The sequence below is a fragment of the Procambarus clarkii genome, chromosome 16 (genome assembly GCF_040958095.1).
Source record: "Procambarus clarkii isolate CNS0578487 chromosome 16, FALCON_Pclarkii_2.0, whole genome shotgun sequence".
NCBI classification, from domain to species: Eukaryota; Metazoa; Arthropoda; class Malacostraca; order Decapoda; family Cambaridae; genus Procambarus; species Procambarus clarkii.
In genome coordinates this window covers 23,415,935-23,429,557 of record NC_091165.1, presented here as the reverse complement: position 1 = coordinate 23,429,557, position 13,623 = coordinate 23,415,935, and the positions used below count along the sequence as shown (strand labels likewise).

Genomic DNA, 13,623 nt, shown 5'->3' with positions numbered 1-13,623 from the left:
CTGTCTCTCTATCTCTCTCTCTGTCTGTGTGTGTCTCTCTCTGTCTGTCTGTCTCTACCTCTGTCTGTCTGTCTGTCTGTCTCTCTGTCTGTCTGTCTCTCTCTCTTTGTCTGTCTGTCTCCGTGTTTATATGAGTCACATTATTATTATTATTATTATAATATATATATATATATATATATATATATATATATATATATGATATATATATATATATGATATATATATATATATATGATATATATATATATATATCATATATATATATATGATATATATATATATATATATATATATATATATATATATATATATATATATGCCATAAATAGTTAGTGGGGACTACCTCCTACAACTGATTGGAGCAGAATTACATCAGGTAGAACAGAAACGTCTGGATACATTTGCTGACACTTGATAACTTTTTCCTAGCAGTAGTTAGGTACATTACCCAGGATGTATAGCAACTAGTGAGGGGGGCTTTTAAACATATAAAAAGCTGCAATCCCACTGGCGAACAGAACCTGGGCTCCCTCAGCATCACACGGTCTATAATCATCTGTTCACGCCACTGAATGCGGTGATACGCTAACGTACACAAAGTGTCAAAGCAATGCTTCCTGTTTTGTTCATCAAGCTAAAATTTGTTTTGATTTAATCGAGTAACACAAAACAGGAGGGCCAGGAGGAGCAAGAGGGAAAAATAGACCTGTGTGCTTCAGCGCAATGTTAACTCTTGTGTAGTGATGCATTGATTAAACCACAAGAGGTTGCAACTACTTAATTGAGTCTCGGGTTATATTAGTAGAGATGAGAGTGTAGTGAGAGCAGGGAGAGCTGCCCCTCTCACCATCTAACGCCCAACCCCTCCCCACCTAAGGGAAAAAAATAGAGCTCCCTCGGTCTTTCTTCCTTGCTAATTTGGCTACTTTAACATGTTGAAACGTGATTCGCCACTCCCCGAAATCCTCTCGCCCTGCTTGATCAAACCGCAGCATCCTGACAGAGGACAGATTTTGCGTTTTCCTGAATTTCCTTTGTTTCGACAAGCCGGAGGAGCGTTCAAAGTAGCAGCAAAAAACTGGCCACACCACCAGACCAAAATTACGCGCGGGCGGCTCATGCTCCCCTCCCCGCGCTCTTTCCTGTCACTGCTCCACCACCTCCTCCTTCCCGATGCCGCTCCCCTCTCTCCTGCCAGGCTCTTCACCACACCTTACACACATGCATACCCACCCGTAACCTTAAACCCAGACTTACCGTGCAAATTGACGGTGCATGTGGTGTTGTTGCCGCGGTCGAGCACCACCACGCTCGTCGCTGGCGCCGCCATCTCTGCTACTGAGCTCCATCCGTCTGCTGCACCCTTTTCCCGCCTCTGCTCACGATTCACAACCACCAAAACATTATTTAATTTCCGCGCTCATTTAAACGCGGCTAAAAGGTCGATCGTTATTTCCTTTTTTCACCACGTTCAAGGTTATGTTTAATATATTTGTGCCGTGAGAAATACTGAGATACGTGAGATTGTAATATGAATCGCACTCCTGACACTTTTTTGGGGTTTTGTTTTTATAACGTTTGGGGGGGTCTTGATGGGGGGGTTTAGGTCCTGAGGAGAGTGGGTTTGTGTAATGTTATCAGGATCAGGTATGTTTTTAGTTTTCATAATGCACTCTTTATTGTGTTAAAATGCACCAGTGTGTGCATGCATATTAACTCTAAATTATTTACTAATTAAGAGTATACTAATTTGTAAATTAATTTGAATGAGTACTTATAGATGTGAAAAGAACAAAAATATACACGCACAAATACTCACATACGTACAACTAGGTGGGCGCGAGCGGATATAGACACAAGCACTAACTTCAGAATTGCTTTTAAATACATGGATTGCGAAATACTAAAGAAATTGTTCACGAATTTTGTTAGGCCAAAGCTAGAATATGCAGCGGTTGTATGTTGCCCTTATCTTAAGAAGCATATCAACAAACTGGAAAAGGTGCAAAGACATGCCACTAAGTGGCTCCCAGACCTGAAGGGTAAGAGCTATGAGGAAAGGTTAGAGGCATTAAACATACCAAAACTAGAAGATAGAAGGAAAAAAAAGAGGCGATATGATCACTACGTAAAGATAGTAACATAATCATAAAATTGATAGGGAAGACTTCCTGGGACCTGGAACATCGAGAACAAGTCAAAGACTTAAACTAACTAAACACAGCTGCCGAAGAAATATAAGAAAATTCACTTTCGCAAACAGAGTGGTAGACGGTTGGAACAAGTGAGGTGAGAAGGTGGTAGAGGCCAAAACCATCAGTACTTTCAAAGCGTTATACAACAAAGAGTGCTAGGAAGACGGGACACCACAAGCGTAGCTCTCATCCTGTAACTACACTTAGGTAATTACATAGTCGTGAGGAATAAATGTATCAGGTATAATAGCAAATAAGGCGCAGGCTTTTAGATCACAATCTCTATTTTCGTTGACAAAAATGTAAACACAATCAAAAAAATATTTAGGAAGAGGGCAGGATGAGAAGTCTTGGCAGGAATCCAGAAGCTCTGATGAGCCAAACTGACGTAAGAAAGCACTTCTTGATTGTAAGAGCAACAAACAACTGGGGTTGGAGCTATTGCAACAAGAAACTGGTCACTGAAAGACAGGCTTCGAAAGCTTCTTGTCCTGCAGCCTCATAATGATGAGTACACACAGGTTATTACAAACACATGCGCACATTTTGTAATACAGATGTACAAGGTTCGCAGATATCAGGACCGCTTTTCAGAATCTGAACATATCATTTAGAACACTACACCAAATACGTAAGACCAGTGCTAATGACTACGGTATAGTGCACCAGGCTGGAACTCCCACCTAATCAAACACAATGAAACTTTAGAGGTCCCAGAGGCTTCCCACGTCTCACAACCGAGGAGCATGAACTGCAAGGAAAAGCTACAGGAACTCAGACTCGTGACATATAAACCACAGAACAAAACGAGAATCTAATTACTACTTACAAAATACTGTACAACAATGTAAACAAAAGTGGTAAGGAACATTAGTGTTTAAAATAGACTGTTCTCAGTCACCTTGTTTACACTCCACAATATTCTGTAGGTAGTGACTAGGTCCTCTGTCTCTGCGCCCTTCCATGGGCACTGACATGAGGTATTCATGTAAGAGGTAAGGTAAAGCCCAGCTATGTATTTCGCAGCCCGTCTTCTTAAGGTTTCCCAACGTCAAGAAAACGGTCAATTTAAAGTGTCCTCTCCTAACCTATCACAGGACCCACAACAGAAGAGACAGTACATCACTTTCGCGAGCCGCCTCCAATTTCTAGTAGGGCAATTTTTGGCCTTGTGAAACGCATACGAGCGAAAAGCGACGTTCTTTGTAAGAGGACAGGTTGTATGATGAGGTTCCGGTAGTAGTCGGGTTCGTTCTCATTCCAGGTTCGTATCCCGGGCGGGACAGAAATGACTGGGCATATTTCCTATCACTTAATGCCTTTGTTCACCTAGCAGTAAGTAGGTACTTAGGAGTTAGTTAGCTTGTTGTGGTGTTGCATCCTGGGCGGGGTCAGTAATTCGACCTCGATATAGCCCTTACGTGTATGAATACATTCTGGCTGCCTGCCCCCCCCCCCCCCGACACAATGAATTATTTTTAAATTATATTCATATGCTCTATTATAATTTTTTCTATCAGTCATCGCTGTACACAGAATGCATATGCATGCTACGGTAACCGGCCTGCAATTCAGAGTTTCTTATCTGATTATTTGTTGTTTAATAGTATGACATTATATATCTTAGGTACCTCACCTATCTTAAATAACGTGTTATAATTTCTGTAAGTAGCTTGCTAAGAGCGCCATTCCTATAAGTACGCTTGGGAATATCTTATCTGTTATTCACAGCACCGCTCCTGTGCCAGGCAAGTCCACTACGGGCTCACCATAGCCCATGCTACTTGGAACTTATTCCGAGTAGCTGAGTCTATAACAACAACATCTTATCTGTCTCCAGTGGCCTTTGCTCTATGGCTATAATGGGTAATTACTTATAACATTTGTATTCTGCCTCATCAAGTGCTTAATCTCTTAGTAAATTAATGTGACAGTCTCAAGCACAATATAATCCAGCTATATATATCATCTTTCTCAGTCGTATATCCCCTTTCTCTGTGCCCTTCAATATTCGAGATCACAAAAGCTGAAGCAGCCCCCGCACAATACGGCCGTCTGGAAATGCAGCCTCAGCAGGGAAGAGTGATAAAACACAAGGTTATAATACAAGAAGACAAGCGGAAAGCAAGACGGACCTGGTCGAGGCGCAGCAGCAGCAGCAGGACGCCGGCCGCTGCAACCAACCATGCGAGACCCAGCAAAGTCGTGCGTGACGCCATCTTGGACACCGCGTTCGCATTCCCACAGTTTTTGTCCCCTCTTTAAACCCTTTGTTAAAACGTAACCTTATAACTACGATATTAATTGCTCGTAACGTCTGGATTTAATTGGTGTTTCTTGTCGAATATACTAGACCTTGTTATTTGCTGCAAGAGATCATATTGATAATAAAAAGTATAATATTCTTGAATGCTCGGTATAGGATGCGAAGTTGATAGCTTATCTGGGAACCTAAGTGATGGGGTTATAGTTGTCTCCATTTATTATCTTATCTCTTTCTTTCGCTCTCATCAGTACCATATGTTAAAGAAAAACTTAGGCTTTTATTTATAATTTGTAATTATATAATCCCGGGCGAGACAGAAATAGTTGGGCGCGTTTCCTGTCACCTCATGCTCCTGTCCACCTAGCAGTAAATTGGTACCCAGGATTAAGTAGCTTGTTGTGGGGTTGTATCCTGGGAAGGGTCAGTAATTTGACCCTGGGGGTGGGGGGGGGGAGGTCGATATAAGCTGTACATATACTGTATGAATAAAGTAGTATTAGTATTAAATAATTGTTTTAGTATATGAATAAAGTGGTTGCCTGTCGCGCGACATAATGAATTATAATTATTATATCTTACCTACGATCATATTCAAATTTTTTTACACCTTGAACATTTGTAATTTTTGTATATAAAGTCTTCCTTACTTTTTACAAGTTTGATTTGACTTTACTAAAAGAGGTAAAAAAAAAAGTTTAATGCTGAGTTTTGTAGAAGTTATACTGTATTTGAATCCAAGAAGAGCTATCCTACACTGTACGTGTTCGTGTGTGTGTGTATTTGCTATTTATATTTACTATTTGTATCTGTAGAATCGAGCTATTAGCTCTTGGACCCCGCCTTTGTAGCCAATTTATTTTTCCTCTATTATGTGTACTACGTACATTTATCTTACACACACACACACACAGGAAGCAGCCCGTAGCAGCTATTTAACTGCCAGGCACTTATTTACTGGTAGGTGAACAGGGGCACCAGGGGGTAAAAGAAACTCTGCCCATTTGTTTCTGCTATCGCCGGGGATCGATCCCCGGACAGGATTACGAATACCGAGTGCTTTCTCGTCAGCTGTCCACTCAGCTCTGCGTGTGTATAATTAAGTGTCGTTACAGGATAAGAGCCACGCTCGTGGTGCCTCATTTCCCCCTATAATCTTTAACATATAACTCCTTAGAACTGCTGATGAGTATATGTTGTTTACATAATATTGCTCAAGCACGTGGTGTCCCGCTTTCTTTACCTGAATATATCACTATTACTTTCAAAACGTATTTATCCTGCTCTGCCTTGTTCTGCAGCGCTTTTCGGGGATCCCCAGGTCTAAGATGAAATATATTCCCACTTCTTCATTGCGTATTTGTTGAGGCTTTTAGTTTGTATTCTCGTGTTGCATATTTGTTGAGGCTTTTAGTTTGTACCCTCGTGTTCTACACGTAGCTAGAGTAATGAAATCCTCGTTATTCATCTTTTCCTACATCTTCCAGCACTTCAAAGTATAGTCATCATGTTTATCACTTTACTTATCTTTCAGAGTGGTAACTCAAATATGACTTAATTTGTCACAAATATGACATAACCTTCGCACCAAATATTTTATATAAATAACCTATCCGGATCCAGTACCTGACCGGAGACAGGAATCCCAGCCCCCACGTAAAAAAAAAAAATTTAGTTCCGCCTAACTTAAATTTGAATTAAATTCTCAACAACTGGTCTGCATTCCACTGTATACTTATGTGTTTCTCGTCTATACATACATGAGTGTTGTTCAATGCGTAACTTGACGAAAAAAAAACTACACCATATGAACTAAAATTATTAATAAAACATATTTACGTGGCAAATGATAATAAAGATAGATTAATGATCAGAAAATTCCTTCATGACTAAACCGCCATGAAAAACGTCACGTGACTTAACGTTCACCAAACAATGGCCTTCTGCCCACCATTTTTTTTCCTCACCGTGTTCATGACATTACTCTATGCTGGGGTCAGACGGCTGAGTGGACAGCGCTCGGGATTCATAGTCCTGAGGTTCCGGGTTCAATCCCCGGCGGAGGCGGAAACAAATGGGCAGCTTCTTTTACCATGATGCTCCTGTTCACCTAGCAGTAAATGCGTACCTGGAAATTAGACAGCTGCTACGGGCTGCTTCCTGGGGAGTGTGTAACAAAAAGGAGGCCTGGTCGAGGACCGGGCCGCGGGGACGCTAAACCCCGAAATCATCTCAAGATAACCGCAAGATGCTGAACTGAGAGCTTGTATTGGAAATTTTTGAACCGATTAATAAGTAGTATATGCAGCACAATAAATCTTGGGCTATTATATATAATTAGTGAATATTTTGATAAGTGTCATGATGGTGTTTTATTAATTACGGTGAGCGAAATTATATAGTAGCTTTGATAATTATATATCTAACTTCAACACTTTGTTGGCGATACCTTGCTATACCTGCACCCCGTCCTACAAGTATATCAAACACACCCGGTCATATAAGTATTTCATACACACCCCCACCAAACACGTATATCATACACACGCAACCAAACGAGTATTTATACACACTTCACCAAACAAGTATATCATGCATACCCGGTCATACAAGTATATTATACTCACCCCGATCATTCAAGTATATCATAAACACCCGATCATTCAAGTATATCATACACACCACTCCATACAAGTATATCATGTGCACTATACCACTCCATACAAGTATATCAAGTATACCACTTGAACTTTAGGTAAGTTCACTACGGGCTCACCATAGCCCGTACTGCTTGGAGCTTTTTTTTTGTTCACTGGGAAGGGATCAGAATAAGGATTTGGGATGGGACGGAGGGAAAGGAATGGTGCCCAACCACTTGGACGGTCGAGGATTGAACTCCGACCTGCATGAAGCGAGACCGTCGCTCTACCGTCCAGCCCAAGTGGTTGGGGGAGCTGAACCTAAAAACAACAACAGATGCATCAGGTGAAAGGAAACGTGCCCAACAGTTTCTGACCAGCCCGAAGACCGAACTCAGGATCCTTGGTTGTAAGATGAGGACAAGTATGTCATCAACAACCATTAGAAGCCAAGCGAACCCGAACGTCAAAAGTTGTAAAAAATATTTCAGGTTTAATTCAAGTTCAAGAAAGTTTATAGATAATAATCACAAAAAAGTCAGCGTAGCTTAGGCTATTTGTACCTTTTCCTTCTCCAGGTCCCATGCAGGGGGTTTGCACATCTATACAATACACATATTATAATTACATTATACATTACAATCACAAGCATGAGGTACAAACAGCCATACAAGAAGTACTCTCATATATACATGTACATATACGTATATATATATGTACATGTATGTATGAGAGTGTGTACATGTATATACAACATTAATAATTTTGTAACTAGCGTCAAAAATTGTTATTTGCTTAGCTAAACGAACACAAGGGGTTCAGTTCCTGAACTGATTATGTGCCTCTGTAATCCTTTACACCACCGCCCACGGGATGGGTATGGGGTGCATAATAAATAAAGAAATTGAAAATTGAAGTATTTGAAAAATGCAAATAATCAGAGGTCACATCGGGCACGTGTTGACATTGAGGGCTCAGTTGAACGGTCAAGAAGTCGTATTGCAGCATCTTCAAAGTTTTATGAATACAGACTTTCTAGCCTAATACAGGCTTTCACTGCTAGACTAAACAACTAGCTAAATTCTATTCACACTACAATTAGATATGCCCACAACAGAAACCAAAATAATAATAATTTTTCCAGGATTTAAATCAAGGTAGTTAAAATCCCCACTTGCAAGATAGCTGTAGAAAATTAGCCTCCTAATCCCGATCATACCACATGAAAACTCTGTGGCAAGGCACCTGGACATGCCTTTCAACATTATATTATTAAATGTCCTGTCACTAGATCCTTTACACATGTCAGCTTAATATACTTAGATCTCTGCAATGAATTCATCTTTATACTCTACCCAAAGTTATACTAAAAGACTTTTTTTTATATGTAAAAGACTACATATTCATATGTATAACGAGCCATCCTACAGGGTAGTGATCTTAGTTGAACAAAATTCTAGACATAGACCTTTGTAAAGGTTTATGACCTTTTAGGGATGCTGAAAATGCAAATGTATCTAAGATTACTAATATATACAGTCCTTTACATAGTCACATCTAAGAGTGCGATAGGGTATTTAAAAAGATAACATTATCGTTGAGTAATATAGTTACACGCTTTTAAGAGTGTATAAACTTTTTGTTATTGATAAAACATATCAATATGATGTCATAAAGTCAATATGATGTATAAATGATCTCAACATGATGAATAAAATTTTTATACATAAGATTTTTGTTATTAACAAGCTTACGTATACACAACAATGTGCTGCTACCATATTATGTACAGAGGATTACAGAGTGTACATCAAAAACTAACTATAAGTTCATCTAATATCCTCATTACTCAGTAGGATATTATGGGTAAGAAGTTCCTTATTATCAGGTAAATTATTATTATTGAGCATATGTAAATGAATATATGATCACGAAGATAACTGTAGAAGTCAAAGTCCACAAAACCTAAATCAAGTAACATTAAAAAGTTTATAAATGTCAGGTTTAACTGTACTTAAAAAAAAACACAAGACCTTAAACCTGTAGAGGAATTCACAGTATAGCAGGGCTGTAAAAACATTGTAGGTTGCAATTTAAAATAATCTTTTGCTTAAAGGTGACAAAATTCACTAATATAGCCTCCAAGACAAGGTCATGTTAGTGGTGACATTTTATAATTACCTTCAAACTTTTCACAAACAGCGCGCTTCGTTCCTTTTGACGAGTCTCAACTTGCGATCATTCACACACCAATTACAACACTTTTCGAAGATGATTATCCATATAATTCTGAAAACAGACGTATAATTATATGCAATTGTGATAACCCCTCTTAATTTTCTTATAACCTTTCACATCTTCGAGTAAATGCCATTATTTTTTGTAAACAATGTTGGGAGGGATCTGACAGCACGGTCCAGTCACACAATAACTGGAGCGTGACGATACAAAGTCGTGTTTTATAGTTATTTATGCATCACACTTTGATGTGAATTGTATTTCATGCAGTAAGGATTTAATTAATTGATAAACAGTCGCAGATTATAATAATAAGGTTCGTAATTAAGAGCCACATATCATGTCAAAATAAGAGAGAATTTATCCTGACTTTAGAGAAAACGTTCATGACGTCACTCATCTAAGGATAACTCAAATAAACAAATAATCCTTCGGATCATTCTTAGTTTTCTATTTATAAGATGTAAATGTGTAATATGAAACACTTCAGGCAGAACGATGTAATTGTTTTATAAAATGCACAAATCTCTCACTAACAGCAGTGAGAGATACCAATAACAAATTAAATTAGCAAAGACGTGCAGAGCATCTCCGGACGCGCCTATAGTCACACCACTATATACCAATGCCAGAAAAGAATAAACTTGCCCAGTGTCAGAGAATGACACAAAAATTAAAAAGTAATTTGTATAAATATGCTTTGGAAAACGCACTCCATCCAAAGCTTCTTTATCGAAGGTCAACGTTCTTCCCGGTGGTATAGCCGGGTTCATTCTCGACTCACAATCGAGAACTCGTATTGGGAAAGGGCGGGAAAGAAATTATTGGGAGCATTTCCTATCACTTAATGCCCCTATTCACCTAGCAGTAAATAGGTACTCAGGAGTTAGTCAGCTTGCATCCTAGGCGGGGGGTCAGTAATTCAACGTTAGGGGGATCTCCACATAAGCATTACGGGGATGAATACCCTCTGGCTACCTGTCCCCCGACATAATGAATTATTATTATCATCCAAATCAAAAGGGATTGTTGGAACAAATTGAGCTTTTATTAATAATATATCAAATTAACAATCTTTACCAAGAGAGACAACATTTCCCTGCAGCATAGAACATCACTCATTTCCTAACCTATCCTTTCAACCTAAGAAGCTTAATAAAGATGAACGTATTTGCAGGCGATGAGTCACAATAACGTGGCAAAAGTATGTTGACCAAACCACACACTAGAAGGTTAAGGGATGACGACGTTTCGGTCCGTCCTGGACCATTCTCAAGTCGATTGTGAGAATGGTCCAGGATGTACCGAAACGTCGTCGTCCCTTCACCTTCTAGTGTGTGGTCTGGTCAACATGAACGTATTTATGCTTCGATTTAATTGAAGCCAGATTCTCTACTGACAGTTACAACAAATAAGTTGTTGTCAAAGAATTTACTCTCAAAATATACTTTAAAAAATATGTAAATTATGAGACCAGTATAAAGCAAAATGTCAGACCCCGGTACCATTCATATTGCTTGTCACAAGCGCCAATATATTATCGAAAAACGCAAGACGATGCATGTGGGGCAATACAGTGCACATCACAACTTCAACATCACTAGCATTACCTTATAGCAGATTAATGAAGAAAATGACCTTGGAGTCAGAATTCATAAATCACTGAAAGTTTCACAACAAGTGGGAGCTGCAGTAAAAAAAAAAGCCAACCAAATCCTAGGAATGGTCAGCTATAATTTTGATTTCAGGGAAAATAAGGTAGTTTTCAATTGTATGAATCGCTGGTGCGATTGGATTATTGTATCCAAGCATGGAGACCTTATCCTCAGAAAGATATATCTGCTTTGGAGAAAGTCCAGCACCGGGCGACAAAAATCACTTCTGACCCGCCATACACCAACCTGTACACGTTGGTACAACGTTCGAACAGGTTTTAACACTTCCTAACCAGTTTATAACAACCAATATAGCAAGTTGTAACAACGTTCTAATACGTCATAACACGTTAAGCCAAGATGTAACAACTTTATTACAAGTTGTAACAAGCGGAGAATAGAGACAGTTTCGGTTTGTGTTTCCAGGGCGGGCGACAAAAATCACTTCTGAACTAAGTCAACTCCCGTACCAGGAACGGTTGAGGGCCGCAGAGCTGACAATGCTGCAAGGCAGATAAGACAGGGCTGATCTCATCGAATCCTCTAAAATACTGGACAAATTTACAACTTCCAAAATTTAGATATAACACAAACAAGGAGCAACGGATTCAAGCTAAACAATCCACAATGCAGGACATAAAACAGGTCGAGGTGCTTTTTCACCCATAGGGTTTTTATTTGAATTTACCTGAGGGTCACTAACACTCTAGTGGCCTCAACGAGGACAGGAAGCCGGCAGCTTGTCAACGATCCCCGTATGTCCTGATAATTTTTTTTTTACAAGCGTGACTTTAAAATTCAGTGTTTTGACATTTACGTATTCGGCGGGTAGGTGGTTCCATGGGTTTATAACATTATAGGTGAAAAAGCATCTCAAGTATCCTGTCCTACACTGTGGCTTGTTAAGCTTGAAATCGTTGCTCCTTGTTAGTGTTACAACTCATTAGACAGTAATCCAAGTGGAAGCGCACGAAGATTTAAATCAAATGTTTCAAAATGTCAAATGTTTATTTAGGTAAGTTACATACATACAAGAGATTTTACAAAGAGTTATGGATTTATAGTTAGGGCTAGTACATACAATGCCTAAAGCCACTATTACGCAAAGCGTTTCGGGTATTTATGCAGCTGAATAACTATACCTTATTTTCCTTAAAGTCAAAGGTTTGCCTGATTATTCCCAGGGTTTGATTATGATTTTTTTACTGCAGTTCCCACTTGTTGTGCAACTTTCAGTGCATGATGGATTCTAACTCCAAGGTCATTTTCTTCATCAATCTGCTGTCAGGTAATGTTGATTATATGAACATTGTATTTTGAACAAATACATTGTACGAAATTGTATTTTTGCTGTTTTTCTGCCATGTTCCCCTTTTTATATTTTTTTATTTTCTCAACACATATTATACTTTAATCTCAGTTAGTATAAGTTTTAGTCTTTAGTGTTTTTCCTGCCCGAAACGCTTTGCGTAATAGTGGCTTAAGGCATTGTATGTACTAGCTCTATCTATAAATTCATCAATATTTGTATCACCCCTTGTATGTATGTACTTTACCTGAATAAACATTTGAATTTGAATTTGAATTTGAATTTGAACATGTAGAACCTCTTACCCGCCGAAGCCGTAACTGCCAAAACACTACTAAATTTCAAACTCCAGCTCGATAAGATCATCAGACAATTGGTGGAACTTTTGGCAAGCCCCTGGCTTCCTGTCCTCGTCGAGGACACTATAGATACTGACTCAGGTAAACTCAGATCTGATTAGTGTCATTGTAAACTATAATACAATTAGCTTGAGCTACCTCATCCCTTTGTGTGTATTTTACCTCAATAAACTTATTTCAATTTCAATCACAGTGGCAAGAATGTAAGCTCTCAAGCATACCCAGTGAATAATTCTATACAAATAAACTTAATACTGTATTATAAGTAGTATTAAATGAGCTAAATAAAAACTTCTCAGGGTTCGTAGTCCTAAGGGTCCAGGTTCGAACCCCGGCGGAGGCGGAAACAAATTTGGCAGAGTTTCTTTCACCCTGATGCGCCTGTTCCCCTAGCAGTAAATAGGTACCTGGGATAAACAGTCGCTTCCTGGGAATGTGTGTGTGTAAAAATTAGGACTTGCCCGAAACGCCATGTGTGATAGAGGCTGTATAAGAATGCAAGAACTCTTGTAAATATATACATATATATGTCGTACTTAGTAGCCAGAACGCACTTCTCAGCCTACTATGCAAGGCCCGATTTGCCTAATAAGCCAAGTTTTCATGAATTAATGTTTTTTCGACTACCTAACCTAACCTAACCTATAAAGATAGGTTAGGTTAGGTTAGGTAGGGTTGGTTAGGTTCTGTCATATATCTACGTTAATTTTAACTCCAATAAAAAAAAATTGACCTCATACATAGTGAAATGGGTAGCTTTATCATTTCATAAGAAAAAAATTAGAGAAAATATATTAATTCAGGAAAACTTGGCTTATTAGGCAAATCGGGCCTTGCATAGTAGGCTGAGAAGTGCGTTCTGGCTACTAGGTACGACATATATAAATACACAAAAAAACAATTAAAAACTTATAGGGCGTACGGTGTAGTTGGCCAACCAGCCGTCACGAAGAGAGTGGCGC

The 13,623-nt window shown here is 38.9% G+C and overlaps 1 protein-coding gene and 1 long non-coding RNA gene across 3 annotated transcripts in view; both read right to left on the bottom strand.

Annotated features, from left to right (window-relative positions):
* The window catches only part of LOC123760053 (uncharacterized), a 24,462-nt gene extending 20,006 nt beyond the window's left edge, over positions 1-4,456 (bottom strand). The window contains exons 1-2 of the mRNA XM_045745474.2: positions 4,334-4,456; positions 1,261-1,378 (exon numbers count right to left, since the gene is read on the bottom strand). Coding sequence (XP_045601430.1) covers positions 1,261-1,378; positions 4,334-4,417 — 202 coding nt within the window. The 5' untranslated portion in view covers positions 4,418-4,456. The remainder of the gene's footprint in view (positions 1-1,260; positions 1,379-4,333) is intronic.
* A 4,813-nt stretch (positions 4,457-9,269) lies between these two features.
* The window catches only part of LOC123760059 (uncharacterized), a 31,930-nt gene continuing 27,576 nt past the window's right edge, over positions 9,270-13,623 (bottom strand). For both annotated transcript variants that reach the window (XR_006773102.2, XR_006773104.2), the window contains exon 6: positions 9,270-9,389. This is a non-coding gene — a long non-coding RNA (uncharacterized lncRNA). The remainder of the gene's footprint in view (positions 9,390-13,623) is intronic.